Source organism: Leopardus geoffroyi, chromosome A1 (assembly GCF_018350155.1).
Source record: "Leopardus geoffroyi isolate Oge1 chromosome A1, O.geoffroyi_Oge1_pat1.0, whole genome shotgun sequence".
NCBI classification, from domain to species: domain Eukaryota; kingdom Metazoa; phylum Chordata; class Mammalia; order Carnivora; family Felidae; genus Leopardus; species Leopardus geoffroyi.
The window spans coordinates 115,410,391-115,430,703 of NC_059326.1; the positions used below are offsets into that span (position 1 = coordinate 115,410,391).

Sequence of the window (20,313 nt, forward strand, 5' to 3'; positions counted from 1 at the left end):
CCCTCCACTATCTCCCCTTCCCATAACCTAGTCCTAAGGCAGACTTCTGGAATCCATGGTCTTCATTCTCAATTATTTTCTGGGACTGAAAAGTTACTGAATCCACAATTCTCAGCTCCTAAGTTGGCAAGAGCTCGAGGAAACCCTAAAAGGTACTGGTTATACTTAGTATTTATTGTGTATCTATAGTGTACCAGGCTCTGTGCTAAGTGCTTTCATTTCTTTATCTCATTTCTCCAAAACATTCCTGTGGGAAGTATACAGGTACTATTATACAAATTTATATGATGAAGAAACAGGCAGAAGGGTTAAGTAATGGTCAGTTTACATCTCTAGTGTGGAGCTAGTGTGTGCTAAGCTGATGGGGACCAGATAGTGCCCAGACCCGCTTTGGGGCCAAGCAGGGATATTCACAAACGCTATAATCATTATTAATATTCAATGTTATGGTTCCATATTTAGAAAATACACTTGCTTTTATAATACAAACCTCAGAAAGTCAAGCTACTAAGTAAAATCTTTGTTGGTAGTATGGATACATAAAAGATTATTTACATCTAGGCGAGTATTTCCTCAAGAGGCAGGAAAGCAGTGCGTGAGATCTCTGAGGTTTTTACAAGAGGGCTGAGGTTAGAGAAGACTGATACAGTGTGAGTAGAAAGAGACTTCCACTAGCCCCACTAGCATTTCTTGAACTAAATTACCCCTCTTAGTTTCTGCTGTGGATGGGGAAAGAAAGAAAATGCAAGGTGGCCCATCAGCAAAATGTGCATCACACAGAAGAAAGTTGTATACAGGTAATTCCATGATTAAGGACCGGCTTCTGATTTCACCAGACCTGGGTTTGAATTCAGGTTGGCAATTAGGCAACTTGAATTAGGCAAGTGATTTGATCACTCAGCTTCAGATTCCTCAACAATGCACACTGAAGGACTATTGACGATTATGGAGCTCCTGGGTGGCTCAGTCGGTTGTGTCTAACTCTTTGATTTTGACTCAAGTCACAATCTCACAGTTGGTTGTGCAGCTGAGCCCCTTGTCGGGCTCTGTGCTGACAGCGCAGAGCCTACTTGGGATTCTCTCTCCTTCTCTGCCTCTCTCCTGCTTGTGTGCTCGCATTCTCTCTCTCAAAACAAACATTAAAACAAAAAAGGATTATGGGGCATAACATGTATAATGATCCCTGGTAGTGATGGTTGCTGATAGGGAGTTGGGTTGAAGGATGGGAATGTGAGAATCTCAGCAAGGCAGTCTGAGGCTATTAAAATCTGAGGTAGCTTAATCCAGCTACCCAAATCACAAAGTCCGTTGGTATACAGTCCAGCTGATGCCCTCTACCTCCTCAGATTCCATGAGCATAGAGGCTGCCACTTCTCTTTCTCATGTCCACAGCCAGCCTTCTAAATGGGGAGGAGCGGGTACCACCTGTTAGTCCATGGGGTAACTGCTACCAAGAGTTCTCTCATCATCTGATGCTGTCTGGAATTCCTAAAAGTGCCATGGCACTTAGGCCTTGCCTGCCCTCCAACCCTGCAGCTGTGTTCAGGCTGGGAAGTGGTGGGCGATGGAGGGCCATCATTCTACTCCCATCCCTCATCTTCCTGGAATGATGCAGTCTTTAACCTCTGCCTCCATGGGGCTTTCCCTGATCCACCAGATCCCCCGAAACCCTCTGCAGAGGCAGTATGGTGCAATTGTTGGGATACAAGTCCTAGACTGCATCAAATGGACTTGGTAAAAATCCCAGATTTGCAACCTGTTAAATCTTCAAATGCTGTGAACTTCAGTAAGTCACTTAACCTCTCTGATTCTGTTTCCTTGTGAAATGGTGTTGATAGTATCTACCAGGATAGTCTTTGAGAATGAAATGAGACACATAGTTTCATGCCTGACCCATAGTAGATGTTTGGTAAACGTTAACTGTGCTTGTTACTCATTAAGCAACTGGTGACAGTTTTTATATTTTACAGGGAACATAAACATGAGCCAGGAGGGTTCTCAGGGACTCACTAAGTTATCTTCCACCATCCCTGCAAAAAGCCGTAACGTCAAAGAGAAATAAATGTTAGGGGCTCTTCTAGTAGCTAGTATTATTTGGTAGTGGGTGTTGCCAACAAACTGATGCTTCATTTGTATCTGCCCTAATCTAAGAAAGCAAAGGCTACCAAAGGCACCCCTCAACCTGGCTATCAAGAATTGGAAGGAAACAACTCACAGGGCCCCAGAATGACTTCTCTAGACCCATCCTCTTCAAGACCTATGAGGCATGACTGTACCACTGTCTAGCCACTAGTCTCTCCGTCCAGCCAGTGGGCACTCCACCAGCCCAAACTTCCTGTTTCTCCTTGCACGTCCTGCATTGCATGGGTCCTGGCCACACTTCTGGTCGAGGGACCATTTGTTAGAGTGCATGTGAGCCCAGCCTAGTTCTGTTTCCCTCCCAGAGGTGACCCATACCTGGCACTGTGTTGTCCAGTATGAAAGCGAGGCACCCACCCACAAACATCTCTGTGGTCAGCAGCACAGTCAGAATCTGGTCCACTTCAGGAATGCCTGTGGAATAGGTCAAGGGCCAGTGGACATCTTGGCCTCACCTGAAGACCAGAGCTCAGGGACTTTCTCCCCACTTGTGGAGTTTACTGACTTCCTTGAGTGGGCAGGGAGATGAAGTGGTACAAACCCCAACTTTCTAACCTATCTGTACCCTGTCCCACCCTTGGATTCAAATCCCAGTTTTGCCAATTGCTACTTATCTTGGGACAAATCATTTAACTTCTCTGAGCCTCACTTTCCTCTTCTGTAAGGTGGAAATGATAATACTATCTGTCTCCTGGAGCTGTTGTGAATATTAAATGAGCACATGTAACGCTCCATAGCTGTCCATAGAAAGTGTCTTAGTAAAGGACAGTTGCTAATCACTTCTCAGCTTCTGGTTCACATCTAGAGTTGGGCAGGATTTGTGGTTCTGTCGTATGGTGCCTTTGACCGAGGGAGCTGTGCCCAGAGTCGAGCCCACCATACCTCCCCTATCGACCGAGATACTCAGACTAGCGGAGGCACCTGTGTTGATGACGCCGGGGTTGGACTCCAGGTAATTGGGCAGCGTGAGCCCGAAGAACATGGAAAATCCAAGCACGAACAGGTTGCGAGAGGAGTTCATGTCCACGAACTGCAAGTTGGATAGCCCCACAGCCGTAATCATGCCTGAGGGCGCAAGAGAACTGCTGAAGGCGTCCCGCAGGCCCGATGGGCTCCACCACTCCGCGACCGCGCAGAGACCCACGGCGCACACGCGGCACTCACCGAAAAGGGTGCAGAACATGCCCCCCAGGATGGGGTCAGGGAGCGAGGCAAAAAGGGCGGTGAATTTGCCAACAGTGCCCAGGACTAGCATGATGCCCGCACCGTATTGCACCACGCGCCGGCTGCCCACCTGCAAAGGAGTCGGGGGGGGGGGGGCAGGGGTAGACTCCAGGCGCGAAGCCTGACGGGATGAGTCGAGAGGACAGGAAGGTGGGCGGGGCCTGTTATAAAAGTGAGCACAAAAGGGCCGGGGCTTGATGCGGGGCGGGACCTCTCGAAGACAGGGCGTGGCTAGGCCAAAGTGGGGGAAGCTTGGGGCAAGTCTGTGGCACAGGGAATGGGGGTGGGGCTTTGTGCCGCTCCGGCTTGTCTTGGCACCTTGGTAATCCCTAGAACGCCAATGTTGGGGCTAGACGAGGTGGACCCGTTGCCTGTGCCCAGCAGACCTGCGATAATGCAGCAGATGCCTTCCGTGAAGATGCCCCTATAAGGAAAGGGTGAGTTTGGGCCTCGGTCCAGCCTCTGCCCTGGCTTATGTCCTTCCATCACCCTGGGCGGGCTGCTCGCCTTCTTGGGGACTGGGCAAGCTGCAACTATCTGTCCGTAGTACTCCCCAGTCCAGGCCAGAGGTGGGTCTGGGAGCCAAGAGCCCACGTCCGAGCGCAAGTCCCAGGGCCCTGGAACTTACTCCCTTAGGCGACTCTGGGCTTCAATTTCCTCATCTGTAAAATGGGCATAATAAGGGTATCTTGTCTCACAGAGTCGTTAGTAGATTGCATAAGAGAATACATATGGAGGGCTATGCACACGAAAGGTTGTCAATGACTGCAGTTTCCCTTAGGCGTCTTTATCTCAACTACTGGTGACACTCAGAGTGAGTGATGTGAGTATTCCATTTCATAAGTAAGGAGAATGAGATCTGGAAAGTATTAGTGACTTGGCCAAGTCCACACCTTTGAGACTCAACCTTGTCCCTACATTTGCTTCCTGAATGGCCCCTGAGGGATCAGATATTGGAGAAGGCAGGTGGCCATACCTGTTAATAGCATGTACTGGAGGGGGTGGTGCACCAGCCAGGCGGGCACAAGCATAGTAATCTCCGATGGACTCAATGATGCCGGCCAATGTGGCACTGAACATTCCCAGGACAGCAGCCGCAGTCACTGTGGGCAGGCCCCACTGACCTGGATAGGGAGGGAGAAGGGAGGATGGGTGCAGTAACCTCTGGGATGCAGGGAGTGGACAAGGCAGTATGTGGGGGTTAAGATGTCTCACGCTGGGGTGGGAGCTATACAGTTGTGGGAGCTTATTTGGGATCACTCAGAGTCATGAAGCTGGAGTGAGGCTTTGAGGAAAATACCACTCTGCCTGCCACACTATAAATGTACAGCTAATGCCAAGTGCATCACTGGCTGCGTTGGGATCATCAGGGACCATCATGGATGGTCTTAGCTGGAAGCGGAAGGGCCCAGGTGGGGTGTCTCACAGGGGTAGGGGATGCGGATCCAGGGCGCAATAGCCATGATGTCCCCTCGGGCGTCCGTTCGTGCCTGGAATCCATAAGCTGTGGGGTCTGAGGGCAGCACATTCGTCAGGGTCAGGATATAGCAGAGCAGCCACACGGTCATGATGGCCAGCACAATCTGAAGTGGGGTGGGGTGAGGGGAGCATTGAGGGCCCTGGAAGTCTTGGTCCAGGCTAAGCAGCCCCTACCGCAGCCCTAGCTCCAGCTCCAGCCCCAGCCCCAGCCCTAGCCTTCGCCCCCACACCAGCTCAGACCTGGACCCCAATACCTACTCTAGCCGCTGACTGGGACCTCACCTGTGCTCTGGCTCTAGCTCCTCTGCTGTCCTGGACCTGACTGCCCCCCGACCTTTGCCCTGGCCCCAGGTCCAGCCCCTGCCCTAGTCCCAGCCCCAGCTGTCTGTCAGCTCCTCACAGGAAACATCTTGAAGATCTGGATGCGGAAGAGAGTGAGGCCTTTGCCCCAACGGTAGACAGGCAGCAGGAAGGTGAGGTTACGCAGGTACTGGGAGAAGAGGACGATCAGGAGAATGGAACTGGGGGCAGAGGCACAAAGGAAAGATGGCTGGTAGGCTGGACTGGGGCCAGGACATGAAAGGGGTGAAAGGGCTGGGGCTGGGAAAGGATCAGGCTTAATGCCTGCTCACCAAGCTGAGATGCCCCAGTGGGAGCCAGCTCGGTCGCCAGCAGCTTGGAAGACAGAGAGGCCAATGAGGGAGACTGTGGGGGTGACCGTGAGAGGCCCTATGTAGCTGAGCAGGGCCCCAGGCAGCCCCATCAGCCCGATCACCACCTCCACCATGCTGGATACCATGATTGCACCCTGGACCTGGAAAAGCAAATAATGGTACTATAAGTCACTATTTAGAGGCTATGACCTCTACATTAAAAAAAAGAAGAAAAAAGGTCCTGGACCACCTCCTTGAATCCTCCAACTCATCATTGGCCCTCACTCCCAACTAGCCCCCTACTCAGGTCCAGATCTCTTCTACCCAGGTACAAACCCACCTCACGTATCCGTGGGTGCCAGATATGAGAAGTGTTCAGGGGAAGACTCCAGTTACCGTAGATCTCCTCTGGGATCAGAGACAGGGACACACACATAGCCAGGGAACACAGAGAAGAAGAGAAGGTGCTGCCATGAATGGAGTCTGGTGTCTGGACTCAGGACAGTCGCCCAGACTTCCAGGCCCCTGGGCCTCCCCTCTCCAGCACAGACCCCAGAAGTGTGCCCACCTTCTGGGGGGCATTTCCATCTCTCCAGGCCCAGGATGGCTTTCGCTGGGACCAGAAATGCAAAGGCGCTGGCCTGGAACAGCGGCAGCCTGGAAGGAGAGGCAAAGAGCAACAGGGCAGGGCCATGGGAGGGCAGGGACACAGAGACAGCGGAGATGGGGAGAGAGGGGCACAGAGAGAAGGAAAGAGAGAATCACATCCAGGGACAGAGACACAGGGACAAGGGCAGGGCAAAGCTGAGAGAAGTCGCTGTGGCCCCAGGCAGGCCTCTAACGTTTTGGGGGCCCAGGGGAGAAAACAAATGCAGTCTCTGGCCTACAACATGCTCCCTTTCCTTCCCAACCCCACTTCCTGCACTGTGAGGGGCCATGTACAGGGAAGTAAACAGCTCAGCTCTTGCATCCAAGCCCCACTCACAACCTTCCTTCATCCCCCCCATCACAAAAACAACCATCTTGTGGCCACCCAAGCCTAGAGCTGTGCACACAGGGGCAGGGGCCCCTGGACAACAGACCACTGAAGAAGCCCACACAGGCCCTAAAAAGGAGGAGTGGGTGGTCCTGATTACCCAGAGTAGGGCTTAACAGGAGGAGAGCCCAGCTAGGGTATATTCCCTTAAACCCGCAGACTTCTCGCCTTTGAGGAACGTCAGGGGCCTAACGTGGGATTCCAGCTTCCGGGCTCTAAGGCTGGCTTGGGAGTAGGAGTAGCAGGTGGTGACAGATAGCAGCTTTTTCCCCCAAAGAAACAGCCCTCAGAGAAAACACCTGCTCCCACTGTGTGGATCACTGTGTGTGTTGAGGGTGGGGAGGCAGAGGCAGGACAGCTCACCGGATGCCCAGTGTGGTCTGGATGAGGGTGGTGATGCCCACGCAGGTGAAGATAGTACCGATGAGTTGGCTGACCATGTACTGGTCGCGGCCCACACACAGTGCCTCAGCCAGGAGGAAGGGCACAGCAATGGTGCCACTGAAGCATGTCAAGTAATGCTGGGGGATGGTGTGGGGGGGGAGGGGAGAGTGTATGAGGTGGGGCCCATAGGGCTCAAAGGGAAATAGGGGCGTCCTAACCATCCTTATGCCTGCCTCCGTGGGCCTGAACCCATGCTGCCCCTGGCAGCTCACCCAGGGCTGATACTCCTGCAAGGGATTCCCAGAGACCTATGCCTCACCTCTCTCTGGGTTAGTAATCTGCCTCTAAGTTATTCCTGTGGCTTCAGTGGAGTGAGTCCTCTTCCCTGTGACTGCCACTCTGCCTGGCAGGTGACATGTTCCTGGGGATAATCTCTCAGGCTCCATCAGACCCCCTCCCCACCCCTGCTTGGTGACCGTCACTGTTGCTGACCTTAGGTTTCTCTTCCTGTTACCCAAGATAAACTTGTTGGCCCGGAAAGGGGTGGGGATTCTGGGGAGCATGCAGAGTGGGGGTGGGGAAGCCCTCCCGAGAAGCCCACCTGGAAGCCCAGCAGAATGCACAGGTACCAGGGTGGCACATCCTCAATCTTGTACAACATGTCAAACTTGGGTTCTGTAGGCAGGGACATCGTGGGATCCCTCGTGGAGGTCCCTGCTGAGCCCAGGGACTCATGCTGGGGCAGCAGAGAGAAGGAACTCAGGGTGGAGTGATGAGGACCAGCTAAGTCCATTCTGCTCCAGAATCAATCAGGTAGCCCAAGTGGCTGTCAGATCCTCAGAAAGAGGTCCAAACCACACCCTCCCTCTCGGTTCAGCCACCCAACCGCCACTTGGCCTGGCTACTCCCTGCTCGCTCTTCACATTCCTTTGTGCAGGGATGAGTCCACTCTGCTGGCTCCTGGAGGGCTTGGGACCAGGGCATTCCAACCAAGGGGATGGGCCCCTAAGTCAGAATGCCTTGGGGAGCAACAGAGGAGGGGACCAAGAAGGCTGAAGTCTGTGGACAGGCCCTCTTGGGCACACTGTGGTTTCACTCTTGCCCCCTTGGAGGTCCTCGGGGTTTCCCTGGCGGTGGGAGAGGTTGGGTCCCTGCTGGCCCTCAAGCTGGAGTCCGCCAGTCCTAAAGCTGATGACCCCTGCACCCACTGCCACCCACACACCATCCCCCAATTGCTACGTTCAGCTTGGGATAGTCACTCTCGATCAAGTTCATCAGAACTTTTGTCTCTTGCTTCCCGGGGAGAAGGCGTAAGAAGGCTCTCTAGCTCCCACCCAACCCTGCCCCCCACCCAGGTCCCACCCGTTCCCCAGCACCTGTGTCTGGCCCTCGGGGTCCTCCTGGGCCCTCATCTTTGGGGCACAGGTGTGAGCGGTTCCTGAGGAAAAGAGGGGATTGGCTTTACGAAGGCCAAGAAGGACTTTAGTCCACACATCAGACATTGTTTGAAGTAAATCTGTAACCAGATCCCCAGCTCTGATTGCGAAAGGAGGACCTGGGCGGAGATAACGTATTAACTCTGGCCATGGTGGTAAAGGCCACCCAAGCCTCTGCCGTCTGAGCACGCCCTTCCCTGACTGCACCTGAGCCTGGGCATGGGACCTGTTCTTGTTTCCAAGAGAGGGTCAGAGTGCTGGTGAGGGGTGGGCAGTCTGGGAAGTTTACCAACCCCAGGATGAGGTGGTAGTAGCGGGGGGCATTTACTAGGTCACACTCTGAACAAGACTCTTCCTCCCCACTTATTAATAACAAGTTAATAATTATCATTACCATAATCACTGTCTTTAATGAGGAATGACTGTATGCCAAGCAATTGCTATGTACTGCCGTGTTTAACCCCAGGCACTAGGCGGTATTAACCTCTTTTATAGCTGAAGAAACAGATCTAGGAGATGTGATCTGACCAAGGCCACATAGGTGCATGATTTTAGAAAAACATTCCAAAAACTCAGGTTGGCCTGAACTCCGGAGCTCATGCTATAAATCAGCCATTAAATTTGATAAAGGCCTGCCCTCCCCACACAGCCACGAATCCCTCAGTTTCTCAGAGGCCCAAAACAGATGGGCCAGCCTTGCCTGTTCCCTATGTCAAGACAATGATTCCCTTCCCCTCCCGGGCAGGACTGGCTACATAATTCACAGGCCGCTGTGCAAAATGAAAATTTGGGACCCCCGTTCCAAAAGCATTATGAATTTTAACACAGCAGTAGTAGAATATTAAACCAAATATAAGGCCTTTCTAAGCACTGGGCTCTGTGTGAGTGCATGTCACTGAAACCTGCCCTCAACTCAGCCTGTCTTCTCCTCCTGGCAGGCCTACCAGCCTGATCATGGGACCTGGGGGCTAAAGGTGGTTGGGAGGGTCTGAGGAGCTGAGGCTCTTCAGCTGGTGGGGATGGACCTAAAGTTCCTGGTTCTGCTTCCCTCTGGGCTGTCCCAGCCCCAGCCCCCCAGGGCCCACCTACTTCTGGGTTGCTGTGCCCACGGCCAGGCCCTGTTCCAAGGACCCACAGGCAGCAGTGCTCTCCACCTGGGCAGCAGCTTCATCCCACAGCCGTGAATCCGTCGTCAGCTTCTCCAGTCCCCAGCTGTTCCTCTGTCTGCCTATCTTCTCCTCTCCCTTCTTGGCTCTTGCTGCCAGGTTTCCCAAAGTCGTCTGACCAGTTCAAAGCTTCCAAACTTCTCCTTAGCATTTTCCTCCCCACCTGCCTCTCTCCACCCCAGTACTCCCCAGGGGGCTATGGAGACTGAGCTCCACCCCTTACACTTAGGTGCACAAGTCCCACAGACATTCAGTTCAACCCAGCCACATGCCACACACACAGAAACAAGGCAGATATGTTGTACATGGTTTCAGGTACACAAACAAATGGATCCACTGCACTCAGACTGTGTTGCAGTGTATCTAAATCACTCCATGTAGGGGCGCCTGGGTGGCTCAGTCGATTGAGCGTCCGACTTCGGCTCAGGTCATGATCTCACAGTCAGTGGGTTCTAGCCCCTCGTCGGGCTCTGTGCTGACAGCTCAGAGCCTGGAGCCTGTTTCAGATTCTGTGTCTCCCTCTCTCTCTGCCCCTCCCTTGTTTGCGCTCTGTCTCTGTCTCAAGAATAAATAAACATTAGAAAAATTAAAAAAAAAATAACTTAAAAAATAAATAAATAAATCACTCCATGTAATCACAGGGCCACACAGATCCATGTCATAGGATCCCATCTCCACACCCAATACACTGGCAGCTCAGCTGGTTCCTTGGGCCCTGGCTCTCTTCCTGGTGACTCTCTCCTGGGGTGAAGGCCAGGGAGGAGGGGCCTCAGGCAGATAGGGACCAGGTAATGGAATGTAGGGGACCAGGCTGCAGTATAGCTCATAAAATCTGGAGGGGTCAGGTCCTGCCTGGGGCACCCCTATTCCTCCAGCAATGACTTCCCCCCCAATTCCCCAAATCTGAATCCCCTCCCAGCCCTGTCACTACTCAAACTTGGACTTGGTTTGAGCCTCTTTTATTTTCTAAGCCTTGGTTTCGGTGTCTGTCAACTGGGGATTAGAGTGTCTGTTCTGTCCACCTCCCAGGGCTTCAGCAGATCAGAGAGACACCCACAAAAGAAACTACAAGGTATACCACTGCCTGCCCACAGGTTCCCAGACTTAGGTGGGGCCCAGGTGGAACCATTTCCTCCATTGCTAAGGAAAGGTCTCAGGCCAGAAGAATTTCTGGGGAGAGCAGGACTTAGAATCAAGATACTGAATCCAGCACGTTCCAGGAACCCTGCCCTCCCCAGTCCCAGGCAGACACCTAGGGCTCAATCATGCCAGCTAGGGTCAGAGGTAGAGTCTGGAAACTGAGCAGCTGCTGGGCATAGACCCAGTTAGACCAGTGTTCAGGGAGGGGCACAGATAGCAGAGTGCTAAGTAGGCGTGTCCACAGGTAGTCTGCTCATGGAGACTTTTCTCTCATGATGGATCTGGGTTTTATCATTCATATAACTGATTCCATATGCCTTTGACAGCTTGCTCACATTTCTAGCCATGACAGGTCTCACCTACCTCTGGAAAACTGTATGGAAGTGTATTTGGCCCTCTCTAGGTACAACCTCAGCAGAAATACCAAAGTCTGACTTTCCAGCCCCATGAGCACTTTTGCAGACGGAAGGAATCAAGAAATGGAGGTCACTGGGTTTTATTTGAGTCCAGAAGGGAAGGCCTCGCCTCACACACACCAGGCCCCAGTGTTCTAAAGCCTGAGGAGGGGGGTGGTGGCCATGGCAGTGCAGAAAAGCATGGCCTCCCTGCCCTCCAGGCAGCCTGCATAAAGGAGTAGGACAGATCCAGAGGAAGCCCAGCTCCCTTCAGGGGCTGACCAGGAAGGGGAAGGAGCAGTTGGACTAGAGCTCTGTCTTCGTGACAGGTGCCTCCTCTGAGCAGGCCCCCTGGGGGCCTCCACACAGCAACGCCTCCAGAACCTCTCGGCCTTGTTGGTGGGCTTCGTAGATCTGGTCTTCTCCAAACTCCCCCAGGTAGTGCAAACATGTCATGGAGAGCCTAGGGGAGCCCAGCAAGAGCCTCAGACTTTGCCTGCCCCACAGGGGGCTGATCAAGGCTCCAAAGTCTCCATTCCACCCCCCATTCCTGCCATCACCTGGTGGGCCAGGGGCCCCCTGTGATCATCACGCTGATGTTTGGCTCTGGCCCCTTGCTGAGTCCTGGGCCCGTGAGACGTTTCACCTGGTTCACTTCTCGGACCCCGTAGCTGGAAGCAGTGGGGAGGAGAGATACAGCATTAGTGGGAGCCCTGCCAGCAAGGGATCCATTCCACATGAGGCTGAGCACACTGGGCATTTGCTGAAGCCAGAGCCCAGATTCTGATCTTCCCTGATGGAAAACTGAGGACCAGAGAGGGAAAGCCCCTGGCCCAAGGTCACACAGCAACCATATATACTGGCCATCTACCATTCTACTTGCTCCTAGCTCCAGAGCTCAGACTGCCTCACAGCCAGCCCCCTACCTTAGACCAGAGCCCTAGTGGATTGTGTGTCTGGCGTGAGCGGGAGAATGAGAACCTCTACCCATCATCCCTTCCCCTGGGGGAGGGTGGTAGGGACCAGACTTTTGACTCACCCCTGCCAGGTCTGGGAGCAGCTCCGGTCCAGGATGTCTGTGTATACTGATTCACTCAGCTCCTGCTGCCCTCCTGAGTCCCGGGTGTGAAGCTTGGCCTCTGCCTTTGCCAAATGTTGCCACATCTAGAACAAGGAGGGGCTGAGAGCCAGGACTTTTAGACTGCTCAATGGTGGGAGAGGGGCAGACAGGAGCCTGGGTCTCTGGGAGAAAGTGAGGTGAGCCTTTTGAGCAGGAAACTCCTGTGAACAGGCTTCATGGCCCTCCCACAGGCTCGGAAAGCTGAGACTGGGTCTGCTGAGATAGGATCCACTTCCCTGGAATGGGGTGGGTGGGAAACTCTGAAGTGGAAAGTTAGGTCTGAGCACTGGGCCTCCTTCCCCAGGGCACACCTGCCCATCAGCACGTGATATTTTATTTTATTTTTTTTAAGTTTATTTATTTTTAAGAGAGAGAGAGAGAAAGAATCCCAAGCAGACTCCTGCACTGTCAGTGCAGAGCCCGACATGGGGCTCAAGCCCAGAAAATGCAAGATCATGACCTGAACTGAAACCAAAAGTCGATGCTTATCTGACAGAGCCATTCTTCTTCTTAAACCACAAGAAGGAAAGAAAAAAAGAAAAAAAAAAAAAAACCAGAGCCCAGTCTTCAATGACACGTGTACTCATAGGCTCCCCTCCCCCCATAGAGATATTCAGGCATGCTTGACAGGCTTGTGCATGAACGAGAGATACACACATACTTATATATTCATGTACTCAACCCACATGCACACATGCACATATACACCAGTGCTCCCTGGTCATATTTTGGGAAGAAGCCCCAACCTGAGGATAAGCCTGGAAAAGAAAGAGTCCAAGGGGACAAGCTCGTGACTCCCTAGAGTCTCAAGATATTGTGGAATGGGTGTCCTAGATAATCTGTTCGCTGTTGGGCAGAGAGATGGGTAAACTGAGGCATGGAGGTTTAGGTGAGGTGAAGGTGGAAATATCATGGAAGGCTGAATCTAACTCGATACCCTGGGATTGAGAGTTTAGAAATCAAAGGCCAGGGGTGCCTGGATGGTTCAGTTAGTTGAGCGTCCCACTTTTGATTTCGGCTCAGGTCATGATCTCACATATATAAATAAATATTAAAAAAAAAAAAAAAAGAAAAAGAAAAAGAAATCAAAAGCCAATAGTAGAATCCGAGGTAGAAGGAGGGGACTGTCTTCAAGAGGGGCCTGGATAGGGTCAGGGGAACTGCTGGGGGGAGGTACTCACCTGGTAGGCCACCGCCCTGCAGGCATCACAGCGCAGGTGAGCAGGCATATGAGCTGAGTACTTCTCCTCATCGTCCAGCTGCGGGGCAGTGGCTGTGAGTGGAGCCCTGTCTCCAAGGCCCCCTGAGATGCCCCAGGCTCCCAGCAGCAGCAGTGTCAGTGTCAGTGACAGCCTCATGGTTTGTGGAGCTGGCTCAGTGAGCATGGGCTGTGGTTGGGGTGCAGGTGTGCATGTGTATGTGTGCAGTGGGGGCCGCCCCGGAACTCCTGACCCAACCAATGGGGAACCAACACCTCACCCCTCCCACTCTCTCCCTTTCCCCAGGGCCCTGAAGATGCCACGTGTGCACCTCCTCTAGTGGGATCCTTGCTTCAGCCAACTCAACTCCATTTCACAGATAGGGAACAATGATGTAAGGAGGGGGGCTGAGCATGGGCAGGAACACATGGGAGCTGATACCTCCCATGTCCTGGGATCTGGCAACTCAGTGGGCACTGTCCTGAGTACCTTGGGGGAAGAGGTACTTGGTTAGTGTCATTTTTTTTTTTTTAATTTTTTTTTTTCAACGTTTATTCATTTTTGGGACAGAGAGAGACAGAGCATGAACGGGGGAGGGGCAGAGAGAGAGAGAGAGGGAGACACAGAATCGGAAACAGGCTCCAGGCTCTGAGCCATCAGCCCAGAGCCTGATGCGGGGCTCGAACTCACGGACCGTGAGATCGTGACCTGGCTGAAGTCGGACGCTTAACCGACTGCGCCACCCAGGCGCCCCGGTTAGTGTCATTTTTATGAGCACATGAAGGCTCAGAGAGAAGTGACAAATCCAAGACCATACAGCTACAAGGGCCATACTGAAACTGGAATCCAAACCTGATTGACCCCAAAGCCACTGGCCACTCAGCCACCAGGAGGAATTAGGTCACAGGCATAGCTGCCAGCCTAGGGCTCCCTCCCTGGGAGGCAAGTTTGCTGAGGCAAGGATGTCACGGCACATGAAAGACACACATGGGCTCCTTCCCTGAGCCTGAGGGCCATACCAAGGCATGGAAGAGCATTATGGGGGGTGTTAGGGGTTGTGATAGGAAATCAGAAATCAGACAAGTTACACCAGTCATTCCGACCATCATGGCTCATTGGGTCAGTGATTTATTGCACACCAGGATGAGGTGAGGGGACCAGGAGCAGCCCAGGGCCCTTCATGTCATCAGAACCAGCATCTCTGGCCTTAAGAAGATGTTCAGGTTATTCTGACTCATAGTTCTCCTGGTCAGCTTCCAGTCCAAGGCAGAGAGGCAGACAGGTAGACTTCAAGGGACCCAGACCCCCCAGAGGCCTGGAACCTAAGTAAGGCATCCATCTCTGTCCCCAACAACTGCTTCTAATGGGAACTCTTCTTCCACAGACTCATCACATCATCACTTATCAGTTCAACAAGCTTCTGCCAATTCAAGCTCAGAACTCCACACAGACCCCCATGCAGAGCATCTCCTACCCCATTCATCTCTGTCAGGCCTCCTCAGAGGCTCCTACAATCTCAGGGCAATTAGAACACAGGCCCTTCCTTGCTGTGCCCAGCCTGCAGAGCCACCCCCTCTCTGGGCATGGTTGCCACAACTGTTACTGAGGCAGTTGAACCAGTTGAGGCTCCATGTCTCTGTCCCCGCCCTCATCCCGACCCCAGGGACATCCCTTTTACTGCCAGCCTTAACTCATCCTCCATTACACCCAGAACCCAGAATGGTCAAGAGGCTCTGCTTGTAAGTCCTTCCTGATGATTCACTTCATCTGCTTTCCACTCTGGGTGGGGATGGCTTAAGCCCCCCCACTCCTGGCCCTAGGATGAGCCAGCTCAGCTCTGAGGGCTTAGAGAAGCCAAGTCAGATGCTGAGGTTAAGGGGAGGATGAGAGTTGGGGCTCCCAGTCGGAGACTACAGCTGCCTCCCCACCCAACCCCCATCCCCAGGCTGACTGTCCATAACCATAACCACTTCCATATTACTTCCTTGCTCTGCCTCCACCTGCTGTCTCAACAGCTCTCCTTCTCAGACCCTGCCTGGCCTAGGGGCTGCACTGGCCACTTTCCCACACAGCCTCCCAGGCCAAGGCTCACACCCTCTTCCAAAGAATAACAAAGTTGCTAGCCAGAGTCCTTCTCCTTCCATCCCACCAGTGCTCACTAGCCTGCTCCATCTCAGCTGGGTCCACCATTCAGGGAGGGACAGACAGCTCACTACCTCTGGGAGCAGCCCAGCCCTCTGCTGCTCCTATTTCTTGTTGCCCCTAGCAAACCCCAACAGCCCCTCAAACTGGCTCCTGGGGACAACTCTTGAGACCCCTCACTTTTACACACACACAAACACACTACACTCTGGGAATGCTTGGGAAAGGAGTATACAATTTTGTTGGGGGAGGAAGTAGGCAGCCACTTTCTGAATTCCAGCTCCATCAGTCGCAAAGTTTCAGATACATTCTCTGAAGGTAACTTCCGGTCTGAAGACTGGATGCGATGAGTAAAAGAAAGAGGTGATAGAAGGAAAGAAGGGCAGGGGACTGGATGCCAGAACCTCCAAGGCTACCAACAGGCCCCAACACCATGGGGGATCAGACCTCACACTGGGAACAAGGACCCTTTGCCGGGCTGGGCTGAACCTGAGCTGTTGGGTGGAGCACAGAGGAGCAGAGGGGGTGCGGGGCTGGGGGTTCCACTCACTGGCAGATAATACATCCCGTCCAGGTGCCCCGCCTCAGAGGCCCAGGGTAGCGGGGGGCCGCTGAAGGCCGGCGGGCCCGGGGATGGCGGCATCGACAGGCTGGGGATAGGCCCATAGGCGGGCGGGTAGAGGCTGGAGCCCAGGGCCAGCGGGGTGTAGACGCGGCGGGGTGGCCCTGGGGGCGATGGCGGCAGCAGCACCTCTACATATTGCCCGCTCTCTGGGTCGAAGAGCAGCCGTAGCCGAGGCTGTCGCGGCGCCTCCACAAAGTAGTATCGGCCGCTCTCGGGGTCCACCAGGACCTTCCCCGGATACGCGGTCCCAGGTGGCTTCCGCGCCCCCTGGAAAGGGCCTTCTGGGGACCGGTCCATCGGTGGCGCTGACGCCGCGCGGGGCTGGGGCGGGGCCGTTCTGCCTGCCGACGCCTGGGGCTCCCGCGGGAGAGACGACTGGACAGCAGTCGCGGTCTCGGGGGCCACACGAGGCGTCTCCAATTTGGGTGCTATCCCAGGGCTCAAGCTAGGGTTCGCCTGAGGGGAGCTGGGACAGGGTGGTCTGGATGGTTGGGGCCCAGCTGGCCCTATGGGCGACTGCTGGGGTGAGGTGCGAGCGCCTCCTAGAGGGCTGGTCCGCCCCTGGCCGTCAGGGACCAGGCGCTGGACCTCCGCATCCCGGTTCTCTACGCCAGAACCGCGCACCAGGACTCCCCCAGGTCCCTCCCGCCGGCGGCCCAAGGCCAGTGCACCAGGCAGGCGGATCTCAGTGCGCGCGAAGGGTTTTGCGGTGCTGTTCTCTGCTCTCCGCCTCAGGACCCCGTTGGGCTGTGAAGCGTCCGGGGGACTGTGTCGGGGGACGGCTCTGGGGGCTCGTAGGGGTGCGTCACGACTGGCAGAAAGTCCTTCAGATAAACAGAAGTGTAGTGAGCTGGGGATGGGGACTCCAGCGCCTGGAACTCTTGTGTCTTGGATGAGCCGCCCTCCTCTCCGCGGGGTTCCGCCGGAGGCGCAGGCAGCCCCGAACCTGGTGTTCCCGGAGGAAAGCTTGGCGCGTACGTGGTCTTCACCATCTTGCGCACGTCGCGGGGCCGTGGAATGGCCACGCGCGGTCGTCCCGAGGCTGCTTCTCCAGGGCCCGAGACTTCCCGGTGCACATCGGCATCCAAGGTGCCCAGGAGGCAACTGAGGGGCAGCTCGGGTGCATCCACTTCTGGCGACGGCTGACTGCCTCGGAAGGCAAGATTTCGCATCTCCCGCGTGGACGGACTCTGCGCGTCTGTGAGCTCGGGGGTCCTGGGGGCGGACGGTCTAGGCAGCGCCAGCTCCTCCTGTCCTATCCCATTTAGAGCTTCCGATGTAGGTACTATCGATGAGCCCTGCAGTGTAGGATCCCACGTCTCTTGGGGAGATGGGTTCCACGTCCCATTAGTACGATCTGGAGCCTCCAGTGAGGACAAGGCCGGCGGGGACGGGCTCCTATTGCCCTCTGCGGTATTCCCAACTGCAGGTTTCGGAACCTCCCACAGGGAAGGAGCTTCGGGGGATGGGCTTCTTGTTCTGGCAACACCCTGATTCCACTGAGAACGGACCGGTGGGGAAGGGCTTCTTCTGCTGACAGTTTCCTCGATAGCAGGATCCTGATTTCCCCAGGCAGAGGATGCCTCGGGAAACGACGGGCTACTTACTCTCCGAATAGCTCGATTCCACGGAGGCAGATTTTGGGGGGACGGGCAGTGAGGACCTCGTACGGTCCCATTTGGAGCCTGCCACAGTGGGGACGAGCTCCTAGGTTTTCCAGCCTTACTCGGAACCTCCCGGGGGTCCCTAGACTCAAAAGGCGGAGACGGTTCTCTCAGGATGGTTCGATCCAGAGTCTCTCGCGGGAACCGAGTCTTGAGTTCCTGACTGTGCGCCTCCTGAATCTTCTCCCCTGACTTCAGGAAGATGCTGGAACTAACCGGACCCAGCGGCTCGGTCCCCGGCGCGGGCTTGTCACGCCGAATCGCGCGCTCTCGGAGGCTAGGCCACGGCCGTGGTGCCCTGGCGGGGGCTGAACTATGATGCACGCGGGGTGGCCGAGACCTGGCCTCCTCCAGGACCTTTCGGGTACTGCGGGCCGTTTCCCGGGTCGCACACTCCAGCCGCCCCGTGGGCCCGAAGGTGGCGCTGCTCCGGGCAGGGGCCGCAGGGCTTAGTTTTCTGGCCAGTGCTGTCTGCACTAGACCCGCGGCTTCCTGCAGGCGGCCCAGCGACTCATCCAGGGAGCCAGTGCGCAGAAGCAGTCGGGGGCGCGGCGCGCCCGCCTCCCGCGGGGGGCTCCGGGGTCGCGGGCGCAGCTCAATTTGACGCTTGGGCACAGTCCGGGGTCTGGCGGGCTCGGCACGTTCCTCCAGCGCCACCTCCACACACTCGAACTGCGCTGGGGTCCCAGAACCGCGGGGCCGCAGCTCCAGGTAAGTGGCCCAGCGGGAGCCACCGTTCGGGGCCTGAGGCGTCGGTGTTGCTGGAGCAGGAGTCGCGGGCCCGGGCGGAGAGAGGCTGCGGAAAGCTCGAGCGGTGAGCTGTTGCACCTCGCTATCCGCCGCGTCGGAGCGGCTGAACAGGGCCCCGGCGCCGAAGATGACTTCCATCTCCCCCGACGGCAGCATGCGCAGCTGGGGCTGGGGTGGCCGCGGGCCGGAGCCCGGGCCTCGCGGGAAACCCGAGCTGGTCCCGAGCTGCTGGCGGCTATTCTGGGCGCTGACGGACAGGCGAGGCTGCGCGCCCGCCCCCAGCGCAGGGGCCACCCCGGGCCAATTCGCTCGGCACTCCGCGTCCGGCCCAACGTCCGGGGGCTCTGGAGAACCCGGAGCCGTGTGGTAGGAACCTGACGAACCGGAGGAGTCTTGGCGCCGGGCGGGGACCTCAGGCAGGCGCCCTGGGAGCCCAGGCAGGGCTGGCGGTGCGAGCGCGGTCAGCATGGTGGGGCTGGACGCCGCGCACTACCTCCCTCACGTTAGCCTCCGCCGGTGCCGCGGACGCCCGCACTGTCCCCGCCCCGCCCGCGGGTGTCGTGGGGTCACCGCGCCTTAAAGCGGCCGCGTCCGCTCGCGAAGCGGTGGCGTCGCTAGCAGGAGAGACTTGGGCCCTAGGCTCTACCTTTCCAGCTTTCTCCCCTGGCGCGGGCCAGAAGCCTGGGGTGCGTCGCCAGGCTTTGGCTGACATGAAGGTGAGGGAAAGGCAGGTGTGCAACTTGAAGCCAGGGGCTAGGCCCATCTCCACTCCTCCACAGGCTAGGAAACAGGCTGAGCAGGGGTCTGCCTAACAAGGACCATGGTGGTATGGATTAGAATGTGAGCCAGGGGGCCAGGACCACACTTTCAGACCAGGCAACTCAGATCTTGTTAGCAATTTCATCTTCTCCTTAGCCCCCAGTGTCTTCCCATCACCTCAGTGCACCCCTTCTCCCCAGCCTTATCACTTGTACTAGCTAGAGTTCATAAGGGTGTACCCACCACCTTCCTTGACCCATCAGCTCACGATCCAATAGAAAGCATTGCTTGGTAAGCTCCCTCGACCCGGAAAGTTGTGCCAGGGCCTCAGGTAGGTGCTATCCCTGGCTGGACCCATTGCCTTTAGTGGGAACATCCTGGATGGGGCTGGAGTGCATAGCTCTAGCATTCCCATTCTGCCTTGGCACCTAGAACAAGCCCTGGATGCCTATGTGGGGTCTCCTAGGAACCTCTGGGGGTAGCTGTGGCCCCCTGTATAAAGACTCTGAGGCAGAAAGAGCTCTGTGCTCTCCCAGGCACTTGCAAGGCCCTCACTCCAGCCCCCACCACCTCAGGACTCACCCTGGGGACAGGAACAGATTGGGAAGGAGTCACCACCTGTCATAGCCCTGGGACAATGACAATGGGCACCATTTACCCTTAAACTTCTGGCTTCGAGTTCCTACTATGATTCAGGCTCCAGGTGGCCTTGGAGCAAACGCATCAGCACCCCCATCCCCATTGTACTCATCCTCACACTGACCCAGGTTAGGCTAGACTTGACAAATCTGACTCAGCCTCCGAGTGGGTCTCCTGCCTAGGTATGTCTCCATGATCACCTAGCCATCAGAGATGGCTTGTGAAAGGATCAAGCCTGCCTATCATCTAGCCCTGCATATGCAACTTTAGCAAGTCCCAGACCCTTCGCAGACTTCCCCCACCTTAAAAATAGACATAGATAGCATGGTCCTTTTCCCTTCCTTCCCTTTGGGAAGACTCGAG

The 20,313-nt window shown here is 55.4% G+C and overlaps 3 protein-coding genes across 8 annotated transcripts in view; all 3 read right to left on the reverse strand.

Annotated features, from left to right (window-relative positions):
- SLC23A1 (solute carrier family 23 member 1) overlaps window positions 1-9,740 on the reverse strand; it is a 20,467-nt gene extending 10,727 nt beyond the window's left edge. The window contains exons 1-14 of one of the 6 annotated variants that reach the window (XM_045445550.1): window positions 9,441-9,733; window positions 8,292-8,353; window positions 7,517-7,651; window positions 6,895-7,052; window positions 6,064-6,152; window positions 5,836-5,903; window positions 5,475-5,656; window positions 5,243-5,363; window positions 4,790-4,946; window positions 4,340-4,487; window positions 3,682-3,787; window positions 3,304-3,433; window positions 3,061-3,204; window positions 2,458-2,553 (exon numbers count right to left, since the gene is read on the reverse strand). In XM_045445550.1, coding sequence (XP_045301506.1) covers window positions 2,458-2,553; window positions 3,061-3,204; window positions 3,304-3,433; window positions 3,682-3,787; window positions 4,340-4,487; window positions 4,790-4,946; window positions 5,243-5,363; window positions 5,475-5,656; window positions 5,836-5,903; window positions 6,064-6,152; window positions 6,895-7,052; window positions 7,517-7,651; window positions 8,292-8,353; window positions 9,441-9,522 — 1,678 coding nt within the window. In that variant the 5' untranslated portion in view covers window positions 9,523-9,733. Of the gene's footprint in view, window positions 1-2,457; window positions 2,554-3,060; window positions 3,205-3,303; window positions 3,434-3,681; window positions 3,788-4,339; window positions 4,488-4,789; window positions 4,947-5,242; window positions 5,364-5,474; window positions 5,657-5,835; window positions 5,904-6,063; window positions 6,153-6,894; window positions 7,053-7,516; window positions 7,710-8,291; window positions 8,354-9,440 lie in introns of those variants that run through there. The other 5 variants (XM_045445564.1, XM_045445544.1, XM_045445561.1 and 2 more) reach the window with 5 other exon arrangements.
- Window positions 9,741-11,137: 1,397 nt separating this feature from the next.
- Window positions 11,138-13,833, reverse strand: MZB1 (marginal zone B and B1 cell specific protein). The gene is made up of 4 exons (XM_045445625.1): window positions 13,354-13,833; window positions 12,092-12,216; window positions 11,613-11,723; window positions 11,138-11,515 (listed from the first exon to the last, which is right to left on the reverse strand). Exons 1-4 carry the CDS (start codon window positions 13,555-13,557, stop codon window positions 11,359-11,361), a joined length of 597 nt encoding a protein of 198 aa, XP_045301581.1. The 5' UTR covers window positions 13,558-13,833; the 3' UTR covers window positions 11,138-11,358.
- Window positions 13,834-14,467: 634 nt separating this feature from the next.
- On the reverse strand, window positions 14,468-19,109 carry PROB1 (proline rich basic protein 1). Its single transcript, XM_045445641.1, is given in 2 exon segments — window positions 14,468-16,899; window positions 16,902-19,109. Coding segments are annotated over 2 exon segments (3,057 nt in total). The 5' UTR covers window positions 19,021-19,109; the 3' UTR covers window positions 14,468-15,961.
- Between the last annotated feature and the right edge of the window lie 1,204 nt (window positions 19,110-20,313).